The 11985-nt window shown below is 40.3% G+C and overlaps 1 protein-coding gene across 2 annotated transcripts; it reads right to left on the reverse strand.

Moving 5' to 3' along the window:
- Positions 1–7584: 7584 nt before the first annotated feature.
- LOC131314905 (auxin response factor 18) lies at positions 7585–11759 on the reverse strand. Of its 2 annotated transcripts, none has more exons than XM_058343826.1 (4): positions 10292–11759; positions 8400–9271; positions 8214–8279; positions 7585–7902 (listed from the first exon to the last, which is right to left on the reverse strand). In XM_058343826.1, exons 1-4 carry the CDS (start codon positions 11318–11320, stop codon positions 7818–7820), a joined length of 2052 nt encoding a protein of 683 aa, XP_058199809.1. In that variant the 5' UTR covers positions 11321–11759; the 3' UTR covers positions 7585–7817. The 2 variants fall into 2 exon arrangements, with proteins under 2 accessions (XP_058199809.1, XP_058199810.1); XM_058343827.1 differs by having other exon boundaries at positions 7585–7899; positions 10292–11603.
- Between the last annotated feature and the right edge of the window lie 226 nt (positions 11760–11985).

Below are 11985 nucleotides of genomic sequence, written 5' to 3' on the forward strand. Positions count from 1 at the left end.
CTTTGGTGTTGTCAAGTTTTTCAAATTCGTTAGATTATGTTGAGTTAAAGGGTGTAGCAAGGGAAAACGGGGCTCGGATGGTGCACAACACCATTACCATTTCCCTAGTGCTAGAGAAAATCAATGCACAAACAGGGCTAAACCCCAAAAGTGGCAAATCATTTCCGGTTAGTGTACATCGGTGGAATGAAATTGTACGCTAGTGGAAGAAATTTTTGAAGGTTTTCACAAAGTTTTGACACTCCAATGCCTTTACCCGTTTCCACGTTTTTGAAGTTTCACAATGTTTTGACAAAACGAAATATGAAAAAGTAGGTGTGCTGTTTCTTCAATATTTTAGTGGTTTCCTTTACTTTTCATGTTCTTTGAGTTATTTACAAGTTATTTTCAAGCTCATATTTTTGCTAGCAAAGGTGAGTATATTTGTGTTCAGACCAGCTTGCACACCTCAACTAATTTCACCTTAACTAATTTCGAAAGCCTGTAGTTAATAATTGAGTAAATTTCCAGTGGTACCTGAGAGGTTTCGAACTTAAAACCTCAGGAATGAGCAAGCCAATCTCATACTTTGACCACCAGGCCAATACTGCAAGCCAATCTCAAACATTGACCATCATGACCACTAGACCAATCCCTTGGGATTGATCATTAAATAGTTTTCGAATTACTGATAGTATTCTTTTAGAATGCTTTTGGCTTGAACTAATCTTTGTAACGACAGTGGGTATGACTTAGGCTTTTAATTCGATTGTTTTTGAGATTTTTAGGATTAATTATTTGTTTTCACGAGAAGAATTTGAAAATATAAACCATAATTGGAAAAAAGTTTAAAACTAAAAAAAAAAAATGTCTTTTTCAAACTGTGTTTAGTGAATTTTTGGATCTTTTATTTATAATTTTATAGCATTCCAATTCTTTTGGTGTACCTCTATACCGAGATATTTTGAGTCATTAGATTGTGTGAGTTATTTGTTAATGTTTTAAGATCTTTATGCGATCTAATGACCGAAAATGCACCAGTATAGAGGTACAACGAATTTCAGCGGAGAGGATTTGATTTCAGTCTAAATACACCCTGATCGTAATAAAACCGCATCCAAACAAGCCATACGACCTCAAGCACTTGGAATTGATTTTTTGTGAAAGGACAAAATTGCCCTACGTTGAACACTCTCGAAGCCACCCCCGGAGATTAGTAGAACACTCTAGAAGCAACGTACTGGGAGTATTTCGTTTCAACTTGTATAAATGCTGGCGTTTTGTCAATTCCTTATTTGAGTGAGTAGTTTGGGAAGTAGTTGGGATTCACAATCAACTAGGAGTAGGAGCATTTTTTTCAACCCTATTGAAAAAAGTACCAAATGGATAAAAGTAGTTCTTGTTTGTTTCTTTTTTAACAATTTACCATGTCATGCAAGGCATACGCTGTATTCACGCCTATACACGGAGTGATCTGGAACTTTGGATTTCTCATAGTAATCCCAGTCATTAACTGGACCACATGTGATCCGAACCCCATAGGGTAACCGTAAAGATCATCCCTATATATAAGTTACAAGACGTCACCCCTTTTTTTCGCCGCAATTTAAAACCGCTATTTCTCTCTCTTTCTTCTCTACCTCTCTCTACTCCTCCATAACCCTAAAAAAAATGTTGAACCCCCAAGCCGAGCCCGATGACGACCCTGTTCATTTGCCCATAGTTCATACCCTGTCTCGTGCAATTTTCATTCCGAACTAAAATAGCAGTCGTGATGAAGAGCATGCAGTCTGGCCGGAGGAAGGCTAAGAATGCCTTGGCTAGGGGAAAGAAGAATCTACAGAAAGAGATGAATGTGTGGGCTACACAAACGTTCACTGCTGACGATTTCGTTACCCGTGGTTTGATGATTAAGTCTCTTATCGTGAAAGAAAGGACTCTTTCTGAGAAACTAGACGAAGGTTCTGGAATAGATTGCGGAGCAAGAGGAGAAAGACAAGGCGGCTAAAGCAAACATTTCCCAATTAGTCGGAAAATTAGTTAGTATTCTTGGAGTTTCGTAACGCAGTGCCTCAAGCTCTTATGGCAATTTCAAACCATATTTTTAAACCCATCCATATTCGCCCACTTATAACTTATAATCCAACTCAACCTGATATTATATCATGGGGGTTGACCCATAATTACATAGGTTTAGATAGGTTTAAAGTGAGTTGAATATGGACTTAAATTAAAATACCCACGCTCAACAATACAATGCATAAGCACCACCACGTAAACACGAGCCTAACTGAGGCTAGCGAGTAGATCTGATGAGAAAGACACGATCTTCCAGTGGTCGGATGATGACCGGACAGGGTGCTCTGTGATCGTTAAGGACAGAGGAACATGATTCCGAGCTTTGATTATGTGTTCAATCTGTTATTATACACCAGCATCATACCGGCAGCTCGTGCGGCGTTTCCAGACATCAAATCTCGACCGGGAAAGCGAAAACTCCAACACTGTTGTGTCTCCAAATTCAAACTCGATCCCTCACAAATCGGCGATTATCTATGATTCCCAGAGAATTAAAATCTATGAAATTGAAGAAATGAAGCTTTCTAGGTGCAATTATGAACTACCGTTGAATCTGATACCAGTTCCCATTTTCCGGTTAGATTAAGAAGTTAATTTCATTTTACTTTTTTTTACCAATTCTTTTCTGCATGTTTTGTAAAATTTAAAATTGGTAAATGATAATTGAGTAGATTCCAAATTTGCGGGAAAAAAGGGAGAAAAAAAAAAAGGGGGAGGGGGGGTTGGATTGGGCAGATTTGGGTATGACTTGACCCATATTTGATCCAACATGTTATAACCCGCCTATTATTAACCCGTATTTGATCCGCTTATATTCAACCCACGACCTATTTTAACTCGTCCATTTGCCACCTCTAATAACCATTAATGTGGATCACATGGAAATTAATGTACATCTCGAACATTAGCATTTCAAATTTAACAAAATTACCCTTTGCTTCGGGGGAAATGCCTAAAAATCAACATCCGGAAGCGAATGGCATTCTAAATGAATACCAAGGTCAAAAGGTAACAAGTGCTACTCTCTCTATCTTGTTATTTTTGTCCCGATTGAAATACCCTATCATTTCTAAAAAGATATTACTCGAAATAATTTTTGATTTTTTCTTTGCACTGTTCAAAAAATCCATTGAGAGTTTTGAAAGGCGTGAAAAATCAAAATTTAATTTAAAAATATATACTCTTATATTTGGTTCACTTTTCAGTGACGTTCTGTTGTGCCTTCTAAACAGCTTTTGTCCCTCGAGGTTAGATATTGAAAACTTAGTGAACAATCAGATTTGTCTTAAATAAATGATAGGCTAGTAAAATTTTAAACTATACTACTGCCAAGAGAATTCGATCATTGGATCGATGTCCGAACAACTTATTTTGTTGTAGAAGTGTATTATGCGCCTAAGTCTATACAAAGTGAACAATTTAGATCACGTTTTTGGGCTCAGAGACCCATTTGAAAGGCTCAGAGACCCATTTGAAAGGCTCAACACCTTGTAGTTGGCCCTCCAATTCCTCTTTTTTTAAGTTAAACTGATTATCTTATGTTTTTGCTGTATATACTTCAAAAGCAATGCTCTTTCATGCACGACCTTGCGAGCATGTAAATTCGCTAGGCTTAGGATCGATAAATGAACCAAGTTTTTCAAACTTGAGCTTATGTTTTTTTGTTAAAAGTATCTGAGATCGAGCTTTTAACCAAGCTCGTCAAGCTTTAACACTTTTGAGAAGCTCATCAAGCTTTTAACCAAGCTCAATCAATTTATCAGGCCCATTCAATTTATTATGTACAAAACATTCAAGCTACTAAAAATCAACTCAATTAAACTCGTTTGTGATTGGGTCACCTCAAAAGCGAGTCAAGTTTTAGGACCAAACTTCAAAAAGTCAATCGTTCAGCTCGTTTATCAGGCCAATCGAAGCCAAGCTCTTCCTCCTCCCCCCCCAATCCAAGCTCGTCTTTTATTGGCCAGAAACGAACCCATTTGGTTAGTGCATGGGTCAAGGTACGATGCCAAATGCAAAAATAAAAAGGGAAAATGATGGCCGAGAACGTGTTTAATAATTAATACCGTCCAAGGACATGCTGAGAACATTAATAAACACGTCCTTGACCGTCATTTTCCCAAATAAAAAAGAAGGTATGTAAGGTTCGGGTTTACCTCAAGCCCGAGATCTGCCCGAGCAAGCAAGGCCCAAAGCCCAGCAAAACCACAGAGCGTGCTGGATAAAGCTTTAAACCCAATTGAAAAGCTCAACTTTCTTTTCCCCAAGGGAAAATGACGGAGCATGACGTATTTTGATAATTAATATTCATTAATAACATTTTCAATATTAACAAATATTCTTAGCATGTCACTCCACCAAAGGGTGTAAGTTAACCACTTACCTGAAGGTTTAGTCCGATTGATTGGTGAGTTTGATTCTCACACAGTTGATTAAGATTCGATTCTTGAGACTCATGCAACTAATAAAGTAATTTCTTGTGAATTTTCTAGTATCGGCATGGACGTCCTCTCACCTTTGACCGGACTAGTGATGGGATTAGTCGAAATGCACGCAAACTGACCGCCCTGACCGTCAAACAAACCAAAAAAAAAGAAAAAAGGAAAGGATAAACTACTTCGTAGCTGGCTAGTTGATTTTCAAATTGTCAAACTTCTGGGATCCTGTGAAGATTAGATTAATATGGTCAACATCGCACAGACTTTAACTTCAAGAAGGACAAAGCTCCCCTGACTAAATTTCCTTTGGATTTAAATATCCAATGCTTTGGGCCCCTATGCCTAGTACATAGTACCAAATTGATTTCAGTAATTATTTCACGGTCCCAATACAACGCAATTTTAGTCTCTCGTGTAATTCATGATATATTTGCCTTGGATAAAAAGAGACCACGATGTCTTCTCTCTTGCCTTTGTTTCTCTTAAAGAGGCTATTCATATTTCGATTGGATTTTGGTCTAAATGTCCGCGTAGATGGAAGTAGAACCAGAGATTGCGATGGGTTTTATTTCGTATCGGCTTGAGACCGGTTTAGTAATTTCCATCACGGTAGCGAGCGTGTGCTCATTCTGAATCTCTCTTCTTCTTTTTATATATATATATATATAACTAAAATCGTTGGTCTTATTCAGATTCATCCCGCTAGGAAGCTGTGAAAAAATCAATTAAACACGGGGAGAGAAAAATAAGAACAAACTCTCATCAGTCAAACCAGGCGAAGAATCTGATCCACCCCCACGTGTAAGGAAGGAACAACATTCCAGGATCCATGGGATCAGAACTGAAAACAAGGAATAGAAAAATGCATGCACAAGTACACAGAAAATGGGATGCTTCCAAAGATGTTTCTGTCTCTACATTTGAATGTCAAATACTACTAAATTACTACTCCCTCCGTCCCAATTTGTTTGTCCAATTTTTGAAACTCGTGCGGGTTCCAAAGACGACACAACTTAAAAAAATTACTACTACCCTTTGGAGTATTTCTTGACAGAAAGTCTATTCTCACCGTTCTCAATTTTACTGTCAAATTTTATTTTGGACGATCTGGATTTTAAAAGACTCTTCTGGAAAAACTCTTCCAGACTCTTCTCTGGAAGAGTTTTTTTAAATCCAGGCCATTGAGTGTCGAGACGGACGGTGAAATTGAGCGCTGCGGTGGGGGGAGCGGTGAAACAGAGCGGTGCTACGCCCACCGCTAATTTCTTAAACGAAAAATGCTAATGAAAGCCCAATAGACTATAAATAAGACCCAAAAAAAGAAGAAGATAAAATGTCCAATTTCCATGTATTAAAGCATCCTGATAAATACTAAAAGTGCATCAAAAACTAATTTTTTTTGCATTATTCTCGCTTTATTTACAACTTAGTTGGTTGTCAATAGTACAATTGTTTTGCCTTCAGTATATTTTTTTCTAACTTTTGACTTTTAATTTTCACTCGCCAAGAAAAATCAGGAAAAAAAGAAGAAGCTAATACCGTAAAATTGAAAAATTCACGAATAGGCAAAATTACTCGAGTTGAGTACAAATCTGGCTTTATTAAATCCCTATTATTATATAATACAAATCAGAAGCTAGATAACGTTAGTGTGATAACCAGTTCCAGTTGTATAGCCCAGAAATCTAAGGCATGCATTGGGATGAATGGCGGGCAGTGTGGTGTGGGTTATTTTACACGCCGGAAAACATGTTTGTATTTTTTACTACTTTCTGGACTGTGGTGGTGAGTGGTGGATGGTGGTGGCAAATTAAAAATAAGGAGCTAGTCAAAAGCAGCATTAAGACCAAAGCAGACGATTACAAAGGAACGGCCACCCAAGGCGGCGACACCAGTGGCCGTGGGGACCTGCACTGCACGTGAATTTCATTGACTTGGTGCCTCCCTCCCTCCGGGATCACTCACTCATTAATCAGACCATCACATCCACATCACGTTTTCATCATCCCAAAACATATCAATATCAATAGTCTATTATATGCTTTTCTCTCTCTCTCTCTCTCTCTCTCTCTCTCTCTCTCTCTCTCTCTCTCTCTCTCTTAGTTGGACTTGACTGGACTTGGTACCACCACACCCACCCACCCTCACGTGTGGGTGGAGTTTCTGGTCTAGCTAGTTGTTGGTTTTGGACGACAAGTATTTCGTTTCAACTTGTATAAAAGCTGGCTGGTGTTTTGTCAATTCCTTATTTGAGTGAGTAGTTGGGATTCTCAATCAAGTAGGAGAAGGAGTTTTGTTTTCAACCCTGTGGAAAAATAAAACTAGTTCCTGTTTGTTTTTTCGAACAATTTACCATGTGATGTAAAGCATATGCTGTATTCATGTCTAATACTTGATTGGTAGGTTAGGAACCAAACGAGCCCAACGGTTAGTCCGGTTGGTTGGTGAGTTTGCATCTCACAATTGACCAAGCTTCGATTTTTGGGATCAGACTGCGAGAAAGAAATTTCTTGTGAATCCCTTAGTCCCGGCGTGAATGGTTTTCTTTTGACTATAGACCGAGGAGGGGATTAGTCAAGATGCATAAGGGCCCGGACAGCTTGATCGTGAACAAAACAAAAAACAAAAAAAGAGGTTAACAAAATCAAGAACGAAGCGGTTGGGGCTATTAAGCATAGAAAGAGGTTAAAATCACACTTTCTTTAATTCAAACAAAAAAACAAAAAATTACTTTAGGTTTGGCTGCTTCATAGGAGGGGTTAAAAGCAGAAGATGAAGTGATCAACAGAAGAAGGATGCAAAAAGAGCCACCAAAATTCTTACTACTTCATTTGGTTGAGTCGAAAACAGAGAGATTGAACATGTCTGTAGCAAACCATTCAAAACTCATCTCCAGTTAGTAAACAAACTGCGGTGGATTACGCCAAACTCTACGTCTGGGATATCTACGAATTCCCACTGCGGGAAGGAGAAGAACTGATTACAAAAGTTGTACACATATCCGTATTTTTGCTCAACTATCGATGGAACTTTACATAAAAAGCAATGCAAGAGAGCAATCAAGAATATACCGTATCACTCAACCAAGGAATCAAGGCAAGTAGTACATTGCAATCATAAACACGGAACGATATCGTATTCATACAAGCATCGTACGACATTCGACAAAGCACATAATTGATCCTTTGTTGTAAGAAACTTTTGCTTCTAAATGAAACTTGGAGTTGCTAAAGTTACAAAATACCATAAACAAAAGCAATAAGAAATTCGTCAACAATTATTGATAATTTGCCTAGACTGACAAACAAATGCCATGATCAATTACGCAAATGTGCTCAAAGGGCCCGTCTGGTTTGAAGAATCCAGTCCATTGTCAGCATTTCGCAGCCCAGTAATCCATTTCCTGCTGGGAAAAAAAAAATCTGAACTTTCAGCTGTATGAATTTTCCACGTGAGAATGATGCATAGAGAACAAACGATCTTGCAGAATTGACTTCTGATTCGATCTTAACCAAGAAGGGAAAAAAATGACTCTGAAACTAGATCAAAGGGTCTTTCCACATTGAACATTCAATTCTGAAATTCTATGCCATGGTATTAACGAGTTTAGAGTAGCAATAAATGGGTTTTCACCAACAGGCAACTTCAACATAGATAGCAATCCAAGGGATAATTAGATTGATAGGGGCGATTGGTAGTACAGTATTATTTAGTTACCTTCCAAAGTTGTTGCTGCCTGGATCCATTACGATCGTCAACCTTTTCGCAGTTCTTGCGAAATTGCTGCAATGAGAGCAAGAAGGCAAAAAGAGATCAATGAACTATAAACCAAGAATCATAAGATTCCTCCAAGCCAAAGTTGATAACAAATTACAACTGCAACTAATCAAATAGCGACGATACCTGTAAGGCTCATGTCCAGTTTGTTTAATTGCACCAGTTGCATCCTGGTAGAGCACACGACACGAAGTCTCTGATCTTTCTATACTAAACATGTTTGTCAGCCTTTTGTATAGCTCATCATAAGACCCGATCGCTGAGAGGTCAAGTGTCCTCCCTACATCCTCCGACTCCATAAACACTTTGCAATGACCAGTCTCAAGGTCAAGTTCACTCATGTGAAAACCTTGCTGTCTTTTCTGGCCGAATGCATATCCTTCCGCCTTATCTGGAATCCCATCTGACAAACTTTTCTTGTCAAGAACTTGTGAAACTGCAAGACCAGAACAGCTTCGTGCAATCTGCTGTTCAGTTAGTATAGGTTGGCCAAAAAGTACAAACTGGGGTGGTGTTTTAACGTTATTATCAGCTTTCTCCAATAGTAATTCCAACTTGTTATTGGAATTCCCCATAGTTAACAAACATGATATATTCTCATTGCTACTTCTTCGACTAGAGATCAAACCATCAGAGATCTTAGCCTGTTGATCAACCCGCTGCAAGCTTGATCGGAAAAGCCCCAACTGCAGTCTGTTATTAAGGTGGAGATCTGATAACGGTAGTCCAAATTGAGCATGCCTGGCTCCCTGTATACCTGCAGTAATGTTGTCAGATAGACAACACAAAGAACCGGTGGGCCCTATGGGGTTGCCTGAAAATGACGGAAATGGAAATTGGCCGTCAAGGGGAAAGTCTGGGTGTAGCGGTAGCCGCAACTTCTTTCTTGGTGGTGAAAAGGGTGACATGTGAATGGCTGGCATGTTTGATACCAATTCAACAAGCCACGGGCTGACGCGCTTCACATTTTGCAGCAAATCTGGTTCATCCCATGTCACCTGCAACATGGTATGAAAGAACAATGTCAAGATAAAGAACCTTCAAGAGCAAGATGACACGAACTCTGCAGACGAAATTTTAGATAGATAACCATTTCTTTTGCAAAGAACTGAAGTTGAAAGTTAGCGAATTCATATTTCTAACAGACGGATCAGTGATAATAGTGCAGATCTTGAAAAAATCACAAGACTCTCAACAATATTAGACTAGAACATATTTCTAATAGACGGATCAGTGATAATAGTGCAGATCTTGAAAAAATCACGAGACTCTCAACAATATTAGACTAGAATAGGCCAGCAAAAGAAATGCATGCATTAGTCAAAACAAAAGGTTTTGCACAAATTCCCCCAATGAATATAGCACAATCAAACAAGAACGAAACAAAGCAACTTCATTCGCAACAATCAAGATTCAATTCAAATTTTATCAATCATGACAAGATTGGAAGTTAGTTTAGCTGGCTAATGCATTTTACTAGCCGCTGGAACTTCTTTAGTTTAGAAAGCCATCCTTATTTGAACCAAGTATGGAACCTTGGTGCGTCAAACCTCAAGGTTCAGAAACCAACATTAAGAAAAGAAGGAGCTAGAATTCATGTCCTGTCCAGAGTTTAATCAAAATACTTCTGTACTCAAACGATAACCATCGGGGAAAATCTGTCAATCTCAGAGAAAGTCAGCTTCGGAACAAAAATTAAAATTCACCAAGTGCCATATTAAGGACGACATAGAAATGTTCTGCCAGACTTGTAGTCATTGCAGATTCACAGTAATGAGAAATGCCCTATCTATTACCTGCATACGTGCTCGGTAGAATGTGTACTTCCAACATCGATAAATAAACTACCAACAGGTGAGCATGTGAGTCAATTAGAATTTCAATTAAACCATCAAGAAAAATACTGGAGATGCATAACATGATATCCTTACTCAGTAACAGAGTTCCTTAATTCATTGATAGGTAATCTGCATAAATTTCAAGATAAACAACGAAAGGGCTTCCGAATTTTTCTATACCTGGAGAAGCCTCCAAGGAGAGTTAGGCCAGTGAACAGGGTCAGCAACCTGAACAGAACCAACAGTTCCCATGAACCAGCTAATCCTCGAATCATCGGTTTCGAACGGCATCTTAAACCTCATCCCACAACACCACTGAATCCTCATCGAGGCCCTAACCGCCGCAGCCCTCACACAAAACTCCGGCGTGCTCGCCCGTGGGTAATACACCACCTCAAACGCCTCCCCCCTCACCGCCATCCCCGCCGCCTCCACAACCCCTTCCCCCCTCACCCTCCCCCTCACCCTCAAATTCCCCCCACTCCCATTCCTAACCAGCTTATTCTCATCTTCCCTCAAAAACACCGAAAAAGGCGCCGAATTCCAACTGGAGGGCGGCGACTCGGCCCCTTTCTTGGCTCTCCGAACTCCTACGCAGAGGTCCCCGTTCTCAGCCCGCAGGAACACGATCGAGTCCCCTGCGACCAGCTTCTTCTGGTTCACGAACGTGCTCCACCCCGTCGTCAGCAAATGCCGCCGCGGCGTGCCCCTATAAATATGCCTAAACTTCCAGACCTCCCCGTGCACGTCCTTCACGATCACGGTCTGGACCGGCGGGTCCGCCGCGTAATCTAACTTAGGAAAAATCGTCTCCGCGCAGTACCGTGGGACGGAGAACCCACCCCCGTTATTAGCATCAGATTGAGTCAGCGTCTTCGCGAAGGAAGCGGGCTTCTCGGGCGACGACTCAGACGGGTCGTTGTTACTCCCGTCGTCGTCGGCGTCGTGATCCTGGCCGTTGATTGGGATAAGCTTGATCTTGGCGTAGACTTCGTCGGTGTCGGAGTCGGCCATGAACCTCACGGCGGCAACCCTGCAGAGGATCAGGGCAGGGAGCCGTTCAGGAAAATCGACGGCTGTCAAGGCGTGTTCGGCGTGGCCTTGTGGGAAATAGAAGACCTTGGAGTTTAACGGCGGCATCTGGACCATCCCTCCTGCGCAGGCGTGCCACAGCTGCGAGTCCAAGCTTTTCTCCACGACGTCGTTCATCGTTAACCTCTTCTTCAATACTGTACTACTACTATGTTTTCGGTTTATCCTGTGAGCAAGGAAAGATGAGCGTCAGGCAAAAGAACAAATCTTTATTTCATCGACTCGTTGTTGAGTTTTTCCAAGGATATGGATCTGGATGTTCAGCGCCTCCTACTGCGAGAACAAGTCATTTTGAGGAGCAGAGATCGTTCGGAGGGAAAGAGTCCAAAGAAAGAGTTGAAGATGAGTTCTCTCTCTCCTCTTCTCTCTCTCTCTGTGTTGTGTCTGCCTGTCTCGTGATTTTTGTTGTTTTTGTTCTGATCTGTTTTTCCCACTTTTCTCAGATCTGTTGCGGGAGAGAGTAAAGCATAAACGGTGGAAAGTGAAAATAGGAGGGACCGATCAATGGCTCCCTTTTCCTGTCTCTTTTACTCTCTAGTCTAGTCGAGTCGAGTCGGGCAGAAGTGAAAGAAATACTGTATTATAAACTCAAGGGAGTGTTTTAATTAAGCAGAGAATTTATTGCTTTCTTGAATAATCGTCGGAGAAAAACAAAAAGGGGACTGAACATAAAATTTTCACTTTTTTTTGTACTGCTCTGGAATCAGAGCACAACTGTCATCACACTCATTACTACTAAAAGGATCCCTGGGTCCGTAATTTCTCTTTTTGACAGTTTAATT

Source organism: Rhododendron vialii, chromosome 13a (assembly GCF_030253575.1).
Source record: "Rhododendron vialii isolate Sample 1 chromosome 13a, ASM3025357v1".
Classification (NCBI taxonomy): Eukaryota; Viridiplantae; Streptophyta; class Magnoliopsida; order Ericales; family Ericaceae; genus Rhododendron; species Rhododendron vialii.

Bases quoted from the DNA above. Each gene is read 5' to 3' on its own strand.
- LOC131314905 (XM_058343826.1), bottom strand. From the start codon at position 11,320: ATGAACGACGTCGTGGAGAAAAGCTTGGACTCGCAGCTGTGGCACGCC. The intron at 8,280-8,399 runs GTATCGTCGCTA...CTCTCATTGCAG, and splicing joins ACTGGACATGAGCCTTACAG to CAATTTCGCAAGAACTGCGA. The intron at 7,903-8,213 runs GTAACTAAATAA...TTTTTTTCCCAG, and splicing joins GGCAGCAACAACTTTGGAAG to CAGGAAATGGATTACTGGGC.